Source organism: Channa argus, chromosome 11 (assembly GCF_033026475.1).
Source record: "Channa argus isolate prfri chromosome 11, Channa argus male v1.0, whole genome shotgun sequence".
NCBI lineage: Eukaryota > Metazoa > Chordata > Actinopteri > Anabantiformes > Channidae > Channa > Channa argus.
Window position 1 is genome coordinate 10,673,465 of NC_090207.1, and position 14,410 is coordinate 10,687,874.

The following is a 14,410-nucleotide window of genomic DNA, read 5'->3' on the forward strand; positions in this document are numbered from 1 at the left end:
GGAGCAAGTAAGCTAAATACAGATCGTCATTTTTTATTAAATGAAGCTGCCCCTCAGCTCTTTTAAAGAGGAGAGGAGATTAAGGAAGGCAAATGAGTAAAGAGAAAGGTGAGGAACTGAGAACTCAATTACAGTTGGTCTGTGGTCTAAAAAACACAACACATTTAAAAGAAAGATAAGACAAAGTGATGTGTGTTTGTATATAGCAGCTCTTAAATCATTTACTAAACCATTCAACCATAAACTAAAGGATTTCGGAAGACTTCTACAAAATCCACTTTCCCACCTTTGGCGCCAACTTGTTGCCACTGCATATTTAGTTACCAACTCAGACATTAAACAGTACCAAAAAAAATGGAAAAAAATATAATAAAAAAAATGAAACTGAGCATGCCACAATATAATTTGTCTAAAACAAAGGACATTGTTGCAATTAACATCTTTTAATACAGTTTGGTTTACTTAGTTCTAATGACCAAAAATCCAACAATTATTCAGTGGAATGCTACTTTAAATTGAGTCATCAAAATCTGAAATCTATTTCATAATCCATAGGAAACAGTGTTTAAATCTAGGCAATGCTTCAATAATGTGATCCTAAATTTGTTTCGACGCAAGTTTCGCCCTCTTAAAAGAGCAGATTGGTCTTTCAATTTCAGTTTGTTATGAGACCATCATATACCAATAAAACTAATGACATAGGAATTGTACAACAACCAGAAGAATTTCAAAACACCAATTTTCAAACTATTAAAGTGACACAAAAACAAACTGCAAAATGTACATTTAAATTATAAAATGTCTTAAAAGCTGAAATGGAGGCAGAGTTGGATTTACTGATGTACAAATTCCCTCCACCCCATGTGCCTGCAAGATCATAAAATACCGAATAATGTTTTAGTAATGGTGCATACATTAACAAGCAACAAAAGGAGTGTGTTGATGAATGAGGCCCATCAGCTGCCATCAGCACTGGCCTTGTTGGCAATTCAAATACTAATGACAGAAACTGCATTTCAATTCTACAACTAAGTGTAGAAGATAATAGACTGCTTGATGAAATACTCAGATGGCTCTGAAACACACGCACACACACAGTCAAAACATTTGCTCTACATTATTATTCAGTCTCAAGCTGTCTGTGAGGGATACTGAAATACAGCAGGTTCAAACTGAATTTAAAAGTGATTGAAAGTTTCATTCTGGGACAATTACATTGAACAAACTTGCTCAATCAAAACAACCAAAGGGGCCAAAAAAAAAAAAAAAAAAATCAACTTGGAAACTACTATGTGAAAAGCAAAAGCAGATCCTCAAAATTGACAAGGCAGTAAATTACAAAATGTAGTAGAAAGCTACATCAAGTTGAAGTCCATCAATGTTAGCATACACAAATGCACAAACAATTCCCTGGCTTTTCACTGGGACACCACTGGAAAAGAGCCATCCCAGAACATTAAATTGTATCTTTTGCATGAGAAAAGGCTATCTGATGTAAAATAGGTATCTAAGACAAATTCAGATTGTATTGCTGTCAGGTTGTAATCTTCAATTCCGGTAATCATTTGTGGTGTTAAACAGATGTTGGTCAGGATAGTGTATTTTGTGCACAGTTGCCAAAACCATGACAGAGTAGGGATTACATTTATGAGCCACAAATCCATATTTAAAATGCATCAAAGCCTTCTTGCCTTTGAGGAATAGCATATGAGAGACTGGATGAGAGACTGTTGACTAAAATGGCACAGTTTAATGCTGTCAAAAACAGCAAATAAAAAAAACAAATCATTATTACCTACCACTGGGAACGTAAATAGCTTGAAAAGAGGAAGAGTTAAACTTGGCACCAAGATTATTTTTAGCCTTTACACAGAATGCGAGTAAACAGAGCAGCAAGAAGCTGTTAAAGAAAACAGGAGAATGTATCATTGAAAAGTTGGCACAATGTAAAGCTGCAAGGCATATGATCTGTTTTCTTATGATTATTATTCATAGATGGCAGTGGACTGTTCTTTGTGCACCTATGTGCTTATCTCATACAAAGCTGCATGATTTGTAACATTACCGCACAAAACTAGTTTATTGTACGTTCCACAAATGTGCTATAAATATACTGAAAGTAAAATCTGTTGTTAAACAAAATGAGATAATTTCTACTAAACAAAATTGTATTGTGAACCAGGTGGCATAACTGGGGGTTTCAGATCAAAACCTTGTTAAAAGCCATCTCCAGGGTCAACTACAATAAAACACTGAAAGAGTGAATAAAAGTCCTTTTTATAAAATAAATGTATCTAATACTCCAAAGTCTCAATCGTTGGAATAAAAGAATGGCAAAAATCTATGTCTTATGTTTTTAGGAAAATTGACTGGAACACAGTTTGGGCCAATAGTATGAGAGCTTCCCATAATCACAACCACAGATTTATGCATTTTAAGTTCTTCCATGGAGCCTATGTGACACCCTAGCTGAGATATCAGCGGTGTACCCAGCCATACTGTACCCTCCGTCCACCTGGTACTCTTGGAACCCTTATTCACAAAGTGTAGGAATGCCTGTGAATACAACACTTTTGGATACTCATCATGAAGGCATACAGACCTTCCAATGGATCTTGCACTTCACCTTCTTAGTAATTCCTCTGAACCCTTACTCTCAGAAGCAACATGTAAGATATGGCTGGCTGGCATGTCGGCTGCAAAGAAACTGGTGTCCACACAGCTGTAGCTGTAAATAACTCCCATTTTCATTATACGTTAAGAAATATGTCATTATTGTGCCCAACACAAAATGCCGCAATCATAGGCTAATTTTAGCCAGTCAAGGGGTAAATGAAAATGTTACACTGATTTAGGGTAAATGCTTGTCCAGTTTCTTTATGACAAAAAGCATAACTCATTTAAAAATACTATATAGGGGTATAGGGGTATATTTTTGATAACTTAAGGCACTATTACATGAAAAGGTCTTTGTGGATACAGCTAGTTAGCATCTTCAACAACATATTTGAATTTAAGGACAGATATGACAGACTTACTTATGTTTAGGTGATATATGGTTAACAGATGAACATTTTAAATAAGCTAGACATCAAGGTAGGGTTGTTTTATTATTAGCTCACACAGAAAGATCAAATACACTAAATAAATAAGTAAAAAATTAAATAAAATGCATTTATGGTTAGAGTCCTTATTATTCAACAGATCCTTATTATTCAAAATGTTTTGTGTTTGAGAACATCTGTTTTTAATAAATGCAAAACACCTGCAAGTGGTCATGTTAGAAATGAGTAAATACATTTCTATGGTTAAGTGATGCCAATAAGGAAAATTAAACTGAAAGGAAACCCAGTTGGCCCACTTTTAATCAAATTACCGTTTTGATAAGAATGTAGCTATTGTTTTTTCCACTAGATTTATATTCATGAAGAGATCTTTATTTCTCCCTCCCTTACACTCTCCAATTTCTCTTGAGAAAAAAAATAGGCTTTATTGGGTCTCAAGTCAATAAAGCCAAGGCAGCTATGAGCCTCTGTGACCAACTCAAGAAGAATGCTCATAGGAGCAAATCAATAACATTTTTAGTCTCGATTACCCCCTTCCACGACTACAGAAAGTGGAATGTCGGGTTAGATATAACTTTTCTTGAGGGATTTGCTTTCTAAATTACTTTTCAGAATACTGAACAAGGGCGGAACAGAGAATATCTATGAAGATATTGATAACCAATGGAGTTGTTTCCATTACAAAGTAAACATTTATGATCAATAATTCGTTTTGCCCAAGAGACTAATAGTTACAATATTGATCGCGAACCACAATATGATTGGTGAACTGGTCAGTGAATTAACAGTAAGCTTGAATGATGAAGAAAATTGAAACTTGAAGACCATTCAGATTCCTCATAAACCTTTAAGGTTCCGACGTATAGCATTTATATATCTTTATTTATTTTAATAAAAAAAAAGTTCTTTGAGTAAATAGAAGACCTAATTAACATCACTGGCTACATTTCACTTTGGTCAATTATAAATAAAACTAAAATCATTACATGGGGACCTACTGCATTTTCTAACTACATTTATGTTCACTGCAGAATAACTTTATCATCAGCTTTCTAATGTGCAAGATATGCAATCTACCCTTGTGTACCCATAGCAACAGGTTGAATCTGGCCCTTTGGTAATGTATTATGGCTGTGGCCAACAAAGTTATAAACTTATTTGTACTATTTCATAATTAGTGTCGCCATATTTTCTTCTCTACGGTTCATTTGATTACAGCACTCATAATGCATTAAAAATGTCATAACTGGGGACATGAAATAAGTATTAGACTGCTTCTTTCCATCCCATTAATACTGTAAATATAAGATGTTTGTTAGGGCTTTGCCATATGTGTATTATAGGCTTAATTACATATAAAATGTATGACACTAAAGTGGAATACAAATATACACAAATCTAGAATTTCTTTTACACTAAGATTCATTATGTAACATTATCTCACACACGCAAAGAAATGTAATATAATTATTTCTGGGGAGGTAATGATAAGACTCCAACCCCTTATGTGAATAATGCATAGAGAATAATGTGTAGAGTTAGCTTTGTATAGCAGCCAGGTGGCTCACTGAGTAGATCATCAGGCTGGGATGAATCTCAGCCCATGCACCAGGTGTGTCCTTGAGCGGGACACTAGCTAGCTCCCCAGGTTCGCCAATAGGGTGATGGGTTAATGGCCGAGGATGGATGTGTTAAATGATGTCAATAATGCTTTTATTCTAACACCTTTTGAAATTACACAACAGTATGTTGATAGCTCAGACAAAAAAATGAGAGCCCTGAAAATGCTTGGTGTAGTTATCTGGAGATGCTCATGCTCCAGTCATCCAGTCATAATAAGCAGTTTAAAAGAAAAGTGTGTGTCTGTTGATGCCTTACCACCAAGTCAGGATCCTGCATAAGGTTTAGGATGACCTCATACAGTAAAGGTCTAAGGTCAGATTTGAACTTGACAGAGATCCACTGTCCTATTAGCCAGATGACTCGACGGCGAATCAACTTGTACCTATAAAGGAAAAAGGAGAAGAGAGACTTAAGTCCAGGTTGCAGAAAATAATAAATACATGTCCGAACTCTTATACTCTAAGATAAAGCCTAAAAGAGTGAAACACCCTGCTTAGAAAAGTATATCACTAACAACATTAAGCTAAACCCCATAATTTCCCAAAAGGCAACACAGCACTTAGATATTTCTGGCCCAAACTACCCAGAAACAGCAGAACATGCAGGAAGAATAAAGACAACCAGACCAATCTGATTTTCTACAAGCTTTTTGGAGGCAGTAAAATATGGCACGGTTTCAGCTTAAAGCAGGTACAATGACACTGGACAATAGCCTAGTCCCCAGAGCTCTCTCTGTAGAGTTTCCAAACAAGATCCTGGCATCTAAATACTGACACTCAGGCAGCAGGTCTGAGATATTAAGAAAAAGGAGAATTTAATTACAAATCTGATGTCACACTGACACATCCTATGTGGTAAATCTGGGAAACTCACACTTCTTAGTGTGTTGTTTAGGACCACAAATTAATACTTTTTGTCCTACATAATGCAGTAGCAAAACACTGAGATTTTTTTTTATGTTTAGTGTTTATGCAAGTTTTAATAGTACACAAATGCTGATTATTATTACAAAAGGTAATTCTGACATTATAATCCCTAACCTCAGCATAATTAATTCCTCGCATCCATTAAAGTTGCTAAAAGATTTGTGTTCCAACTTTGCATACAATATAAAATAGGTATGTCCCTGTGCAAAAGTGTGACTAACAAATGCAGAATATCAGGGGAGGCTACAGCTGGTAGTGTTTGATATAAGTGCTGTTGAAAACGTTGGAGACAAATAACAGAAAACCAGATGGACACGGGTATTTGCCGATCAATCAAAGGTTAGATATGACTTGTTCGTCTTGAATCTGTCTCCTACTCTATATCTTTACAGAGCTGTCAGCTACCCTAAACACCATCCTTGCAAACACATGAGTAATCCATCTGGACAAAATATTAACAAAATAAAAAGCAGTCTCCTAATTCCATATTATCCTTAAACAAGAGGACACAGTCTTGTTTTCATGTCTATCTTATTGAAAATTAAAAAACAAAATTCAGAAAAATAACTTAAATCTTTTTTTGCCTAGTCCAGGACATCATGTGGCGTAGCTGTAAATGGTGCATGCCTAATTACTTTGTGTGATGCAGTGAAAAAAAAGTAACCCTTAGATAATGATAGCTAAATGAGAAACCATGTTTCCTTAATATGGATGAGATGATTTAAGATAAAGAGTTCTCAGAGTTGAGAGTCTCTCAAACAGTGTGAGCTAATATCCATGAGTAAATAGTATTACCAGTGTATGTGTGAAAAACTCAAACTCAATAATGTTTGCAGTATAAGGCCAAAGAAGTGACATTTTAATTTCCTTAATGCGCCTTAATGCTTGAATTAACTAAGAGAAATAAAATACAATCATTTCATAGCATCTATTGCTTCCCAGAAAACGACTGACTTATGACAAAACAGCACACCAAAGGTCAAGTCACAAAAAGCTATGTCAAAATGCCAATGGGCTGCCAGAGCCTGACTGGGAAATGATGGGACACACTTTATCTGTCTCTCACCGTCTAAGTGACACAAAAGCTCCTTCTTGCTATTCTGAGATGTCAGTGTGAGTGATATTAAGTGTGTGTGGCTGTGTCCAAGTACAAGAAATGTTTGTTTTGTGTGACGGTGTGAAGATAGATAACTTTCTGTCATCTCCGTACTTTCATACATGATGACACATCACAGTTTTGACAACTGCTTTGTTTGAGGCAAAGAAGGGAGGAAAAGAATGACAGCAAGTCAGTGTGTGCGTCTGTGTGTGAATAAGTGCACTAGCATGTTTCTGAGTAGTCATTATACCAAATACTTTTTATTAAGGGAGCTCACTGTTGGGCTGAGGCTCAGGCACAGGTGTAAGTCACAAACAATAGTTTTGCTGACAAATAGGTTATTTATATTTAGGCCTCAAACTTAAATCAGTGAAAGTCCAACTGAGAAATTAATACCAAACAAGCAAGCAAAGTAAATTCATACACACAGAGCTTGTACCTGGGCAATAAGGGATTTTACCCAGTAGGGTGCTGAGCTTAGAAGGAAGAGGTTCACAAGACTACATCCAGATTTAAAATCTTGAGATAAAATTGGGAGAGATGTAAATATTTTTGCCAACAAAACAGACATTACATTGAAGCCTTTTTTTTTCTCTCTCTCTTTCTCACACAACAGATACAAGTGTCCATGCAAACACAATCAAACGCATATGGATTTATATTAATTAAACGATTGCATTGACAGTTTAGTGGGAACAGACTTGATTAGTTCCATGAACAGCAACAAGGCGGCAATAAAATGCATCAGTAGTAGTGACATGGGGGAATTGACTGGGAACTAGAATAGATGAGCAAATTCAGAATCAATATGATCTAAATGATAACCGACCCAAAGGACAACTGCATGGTAATTAACACAGACAAATTGTGAAGCAGGCAGCAGCAAATGGTGCAGGTGTGGGAGCAGGTGGGTATAGAGCTCCAGCCCAAAGCCTAAACAATATTAATTTTGCTGCTCTGGTTACACTGCTTTGTTCATTATTTTTATCTTCGACTTAAATTGTACTACCAGTGCTTCTATTAGTGTTTAAGAACTTTGTTGCTCTTTGTGATGTGGATCAAGGTCCAGATTAGCAAGTTATATTAAATACTCTTACCATCAATACCCAAGGGCCAAGGAGGACAAGCAGTGTTGAATGATCTGGGAGTGTTGTTAACAGTGACAAATGCGTGCCAGGCAAGTGAGTCGGCCAGAAAATCTGCTTTGAATGTGGCTTCTGGCAGCTGCCAATACAGGTATTGTCCTTCTGCTTCTTTTAAAATATTGCCCAGCTTGGGAAATATTGTAACCATGTTGTGCTGCTTTTTGATTTTCACTGTGTGACAACACAAATCTGATCAGAGCAGAATGTAATATTTTAAAGGTATAAATCTTTACGGTACTTTAATTTGTATAACTACCTATTCTGAAAAGCTGGCTTTAATTCTCAACTGTTTCACCCTAATCTCAACCTTATAAATTAAGAGTTTGGATGCAAAAGTTAACATTGTTATGTTAATATCTTAAGAGAAATGGTTTATTGCATTAATTAGGTAAAATAGTAACATTTTAAAACAGGCTTCATATTACAAATATAAAACACCACTTTGAATATCAAAAAGAAAACAAGAGTGTGGAGATGACCTGAAAAAAAGTGTGCAGTGTGGGAGCAGAGACACTGTGACATCAGCATGTCTCCACTCTGATGTCAGCACCAACATGAGTGGCCGACCTTCTTAGTGCTGATGTCTAGAAGGCACTTTGTTCTTTATGACTTCCACCCCTTTGCCTCCAGGCCCTCTGCTCCCCCCCCGCCCCATTACTTTAGAACATAAATACCATGAGTCTGAATCTGATGCACCCAAACTACTTTAGACCAAAATCATCAAAAACACAACTTTACAGGCTTCTGTATCATCTATTTGCAATGTAATGTCAGGGCATATTCCTAGTGTATGCAGAACTGGCAGATGTTTTGAGAAAACGCTTGTTTTTATAAAAAAAAAAAAAAAAAGCAAAACAGAAAACAAGTTGCTCAGAAAATGTGTAAAGTTTTCAGAAGAAAATACCTGTGATGGCTGACTTGCAGCTCTCCAAGAAGCTGATTCTTGAACCATTGATCAAAGTCCACATTGTCAAACAGTTCATAGGCTGCCAGTCCCACTGCATTGTATACTGTGGACAAATCAAACAGACAGAAATTCAGTATATAATTTTGTCACAGTATTCACAAGAGTGGGATATTAAACGTCAGCCCCTTTAAGACATGAACTCTAGAGAATGTCAGGAGGATCAGGTCTCGACATTGTCTGGAGTTTCGCTTTCAACATGTAACCAACATGCGTTTGAGATGCATTCTCACTTGTGAAGAAATAGTCCCGGTAACTGGGCAAGGGGTGGTCCTTGGGCCCCTTCAACTAGGGGGGAAGAATGTGATGCAAAAACAAAGCTGCAGAAGTGAAGTTTTCCTTCCAGCACACGAGAGATGAAGGAGAAGACTAGCCACTCACCAATAATGCTGGCTGTTACGTTTATATCAATATGAAATGTATTTAGACGTATACGCAGTATTAACCAAAGAATGGAAGACAGTATACTGGAAAGATTTAAAGATAATGTGGATTCGCAGGAAATGGACGTTATAAACACGCCCACTCACTCATGGTGACACTCATAGTGAATCAACCAAAGTATTACCTCCTCAATTCACCAATGCGCTCGGTTGGAGATAATCCAGACTTTGCAATAGGGAGCTGGCTGGGTAAAATCCGAGTAATGTCAGGACCAACAGACTTAGATTCATTCACACAGATACCCACAGTCTATAAAATGTCTGAATTCTGGTGCATGTCTGAAAAGAGCTTTAAAAAATGTGCAACTGACAAAAACAATACAGAAAACCTAATTACAAGACAATTTAAGAGACAGGTTATATTTCAATGTTAAAAATGTGATTGTTTTATTTTAAAATTGTGCTGTTCTGTCCAACAGTGACAATATTAACAAACTTGCAATAACCTAAACGTCATGTGCTATAACTGTCTGGCAAATGTACAAAGTAGAAACAGTCATTATATGACAAAATACAAACACTTTTAACAGGATGTAACTATATGAGGAACAGGGTCATAGCATAGCAGCAACTATAAAAGGTTCTTTCAGGCAGAAATTAGTAGCAGTGGCAAAATGCAGAGGATGTCACTAAAACGACAGAAATCTAAAAGAAGACATGATATAGACAGATAAAGGGACAAAATTCAAAAGTGGAATAGATGTCGGTTACTATTTATATTATTTATTTAATAGTAATGGACAGAGAGAAACAGAGACAGAGAAAAATTACAAAGCTGCAGAGAAATAAAAACTTTTTATTACTTCAGTTCCTCTTCAAGTCTAGGTATAGTGTGAGTGTAAAATTATCGTAGTAACATAATAATGTAATACTAGATCGTAGTAAATAGTATAACATAGTAAATAAAACACTAGTAATTAGTAAAGTAATAAAAAAAAATTTTTAAATGTGAGGTTATGACAATTCATTTTCCACAACACAATATAGTCCATGCCAGTATCCCAGACCATGTGATCTCCCGTTGATACACACACCTCACAAGTTTTTAAGCAGCCCAACAACTGCTTCGGGATTTACTTGTATTTGTCTAGAAGACAGAGCTGACCTCCCAAGTTTGGCTGTGCCGTTGTATATTCCAGAAGGCAAGGCAATATCTATGAATATCTACTATATGGCATAGACAAACAATTATGTCCTGATTTACAGCACAGACATGACTCAAGCCAGCTAATATAGCCACCTATCATCTACTTTACTTTAAACTTTCCCTGGTATGATTAGGGTCCTAGAAGAAGGCTCAGTGCAAATCAATCTAAATTTGTCCTGATAACCTTGATCATATGTCAAAATAAATCTATCCTGATGAGAGCTGAGAGCAGGACTATGATAAGACAAATACTTACCATGCCCTTGTGGGGCTTGATGAGTAAGAATATCATTCAATTGCACAGTGGCCTAACACATTACAAAGACACTTTATAGTGGTGTTCCTTTTAATTTGTCACCCATCTGTAATAAAAAAAACCCACACACCTACAGCACAGCTATATTATTCCTGCTCCCTTAAATGTGATGTTCATAACCTTTCAACTGTGATTAAGTCATCCCGAGACAGACTGGTCACCTGACCGGGGTGTACCCCACCTCTCGCCCAATGACAGCTGAGAAAGGCTTGTCCAATGGGTGATCCGAAAATTGCATCACACATTACTAAAAGTTTACTAAAATATACTAAGTAGATCTAATGAATAATATTTCACAAAGAAAAACTTAATGCGGCTGCCAATGCAATATGATGGGACTGATATAGGTGCTACAAACATTTAAACACTGCATCATAGATGTCTGTGGTAACACAAACTAAAAAGTCTTAGCATGTGGTTGTGGTTTGGTCTATAATGTAAGATGAATGTCTTTACAGAAATAAGAATACAAAAATACTGCAAATACTGCCTGGTTCAGTGTTCTAACTTAATAGTGCAAGCTTAGGCTTATGTCAGGCCAGGGCTCCGAGGAACACTGGAATACAGCAGTATTTGTACTAATATAATTATAATTTTATTTTTTATTACCTTGAAAAAGAAATCTGCAACTGCTGTTATTAAGTGTTCCTTTAGCTCCTCACTCAGCTTCATTTCAGCTCTCACAGACTCAATTATCTGCCACAGCTGCTGCTGCTACCACAGCAGTTTCATCATCCAGCGATGTTTGCCATTTTATCAACACTGTCAACAAACTGCTGAGATCTCTACGGGCATCCAGCTTTAACAGAGGCCCCTCTTAGCAGGCGATCTCAGCTGTCTGTGATTTAGTTGTGTATGCCTTAAAATCACTAGAGTGTCAGCCCTGACCTGGCAAAGAGTTATGAATACTACAAAGAGGTAGAGAGAGGGAAAAGAGTGTCTGAGAAACAAAAAGCAAGGGGGGAAATGGAGGGGGCGTAATAAAATATATCCATGAACACGACAGATTCATTGAATAAAATCCAACTAAAAGGACGAACATTTGGTAAAGATTTGTTTTTATTCTGATGTTACATCTTATCCTAAATGGTTGTTGTGCATTTTGTATTTTGCTTTATTTAAATTCATGTTCCTTTTTACCCTGTTTTCACTCTTGCTCCGTTTACACTATGCTTGAAATTCTCCATCCATTGTCCCTGTCACCAAGCAAATCTGACAATCTATTGTGATGAGAGTAAAATATCTGGTTGAAAATTAGACTTTGATATTCTCATAAGCTAAGATCGGCTATTTAATACACTTGCCATGACAGACGATAGCAGTTATTGAACCAGCAAGAGTCGCCAAAACATTTGACTCACCTGCATCCTTCATTAGCAACTGAACAGGGTCTTCCACACTGGTTGGGCCTACAAAATAACACACATTGAATCAGCGATAAGACATGATACTTTTATACTGTGCTAGGTATAGTATTGTAGTAATATGTGTAGTACAAAATTTGTTTTCTGTGGCAGCAGAATATCTGTCACAACTTAAAGAGCTATAGACTCCACTTAAACATTTTAATGGTTTGTTTTCTCGTTCTCTAATTATCTTTGTTCAGGTTGCTCAAGTTTAAAAATCAATAGCTCACTTCCGTTAACCATAGGATTAGAGAGAACCCACTTCCATTCTATCACTTGAACACGAAAAAAGCTTCTGAGAGAGGCATGAAATCAGAGCATGCTGTCTAGCAATAAGAATATTTCCGCAATGCTACTTTAGCAACAGAACAAGAGCTACGTGCAAGTGCCACCAAGAGACCAGTGTGTGTTGTGTGGGTTGTGACTAAGTAGAGAGTTGGAAGTCGCTCTTATAATGGAATTTGTCACTGGAGAACTTGTGCTGTTAAGCTTTAGGATGATTCATATTTTATGTGCATTGTCGATATGGTTCCTTTAAACCAAAAGCAACTCAAAATACTGTCTTAATGCACACACATTAAATGAAACATGAAATACATCTAACTAACCTTAAAAGATATAACCCATCTGGACAACATTACAGACCTCTCAACATAACCATAAAATACTGTACTACTGCACCAAAAGACTTTTTGCTGAGCTGTATTAGAATTACAGATTTAGTTAAGTGTGCCTAATATACTACCATGCTGAAAAGAGAGAAGGCTGTGCTGGCATGTAATAATACTTGAATAGAGATTTTACTGACCCTGGAGATTCTGAACCATATCCAGTAGCACCGGTGTCAGGGTCTGGCTGTAGTTGTGGAAGATATCCAGGAACAATACTTCTGTACATGGCTAAATAAAGGAACAATACAGACCCAAGAAAGTGTTTTCACATAGTCATTCATTTGCTTTTTCTCCTGAATCACAGCTTTAACCAATCACACAAACAAATGACATTCGTGCTTACTCTCTACAACCAAATATGTGTTCAAATACATAAGTATCTGACCACCCACCTTTAGTAGCTTATTGGTTTCAGATATAACAAAAAACTGAATGTTAAATTAATGTGTAAGAAATCTAATAACATGGTCTGAGCCAATTCATAAATACATGCTGTGTCCAATGTAATGTACTCTGAAAGTTTTCTTAAAATCCAGAAATATACAATTATATGCAGATGCTATGTTACTCCAAAATATAAACTAAAACATTGTGCCCTATAATTAACCTTCCCTGCTTTGATCTGCAAAGATGTCATTATAACAGAAATTTCAATCATAAGTGACTATGATGACTTCTGCTTTGTGAACTCCCTTGATATAATGAACTCAATTATAAAAATGCGGTACATGAGAAAGGCAACACAAACAAATACTAAAATAGAGTATGGTAAAAAGAAAAAAAAAAAACTTAGGATATACATACATTTATAATTAAAGCACTTTTAATTTGAAAGCTGGTAGTCAGCTTATGTATTTGGACAAAAACTGTCACTAAAAGACTGCAACAAAAACTGAACTATTAAAATGAAACACTAAATTTAAAAAACGAGAAATCATTATTAAAACTAATTTGTAATTATTAGCTATTTAATAAAAACTTTTAGACAGCAGGGGCACTTTACTTGTGTTTCACTCTGCTAAAAACAAATAAGAGCTTTTACAACAAGACCTTGAGGTTCAGTGAATGAATGGTTTAGCATACTTCAAAGAAAAAAAAGCAGGGCAGTGATTAAGTGATGAAAGTAAGTACAACGGAGTGCAACACAGTTAGGAAGGGAAAAGAAATGAGAAGACAGTAAAAATAAGACAGTGGATAAGAAATTATGTAATGACTCAGAAAAACAGCTGAAGATAAGCCTCCACCAACTAGCTAGACCCAGCCACAGAGGCAACCTATGCAAGGATGCTCTGATGTATGGAATTTGCTCAGTGCCACCACATTGACACTGCTTTTTCTTTAGACTATAGAACATAATATAAAAAATTAAACAATTGTTTTAATTGTCAAGGTTCAAGTGTCCTTGAGCAAGACATTGAACCCCCAAGTTGTTCTTCATGTGCATCTATTGTTAGTGATTTGTTAGTGGCTTTAGATAAAAGCATGACTTAATGTAACTTTATTTTTCTTTAAATGTACATTTAGCATTATAAAGTTCTGTTTTTTATTTAACTTATTAAAGTTTAGTCCTGCTACACTAGCCATTCAGTTTTAGACAGAAATTCT

At 36.1% G+C, this 14,410-nt stretch overlaps 1 protein-coding gene across 3 annotated transcripts in view; it reads right to left on the reverse strand.

Moving 5' to 3' along the window:
- The window catches only part of ipo11 (importin 11), a 106,463-nt gene that overhangs the window by 65,352 nt on the left and 26,701 nt on the right, over positions 1 to 14,410 (reverse strand). For all 3 annotated transcript variants that reach the window (XM_067522249.1, XM_067522247.1, XM_067522246.1), the window contains exons 13-16: positions 12,943 to 13,033; positions 12,090 to 12,137; positions 8,763 to 8,868; positions 4,944 to 5,070 (exon numbers count right to left, since the gene is read on the reverse strand). In XM_067522249.1, the coding sequence (XP_067378350.1) occupies positions 4,944 to 5,070; positions 8,763 to 8,868; positions 12,090 to 12,137; positions 12,943 to 13,033 (372 nt within the window). The remainder of the gene's footprint in view (positions 1 to 4,943; positions 5,071 to 8,762; positions 8,869 to 12,089; positions 12,138 to 12,942; positions 13,034 to 14,410) is intronic.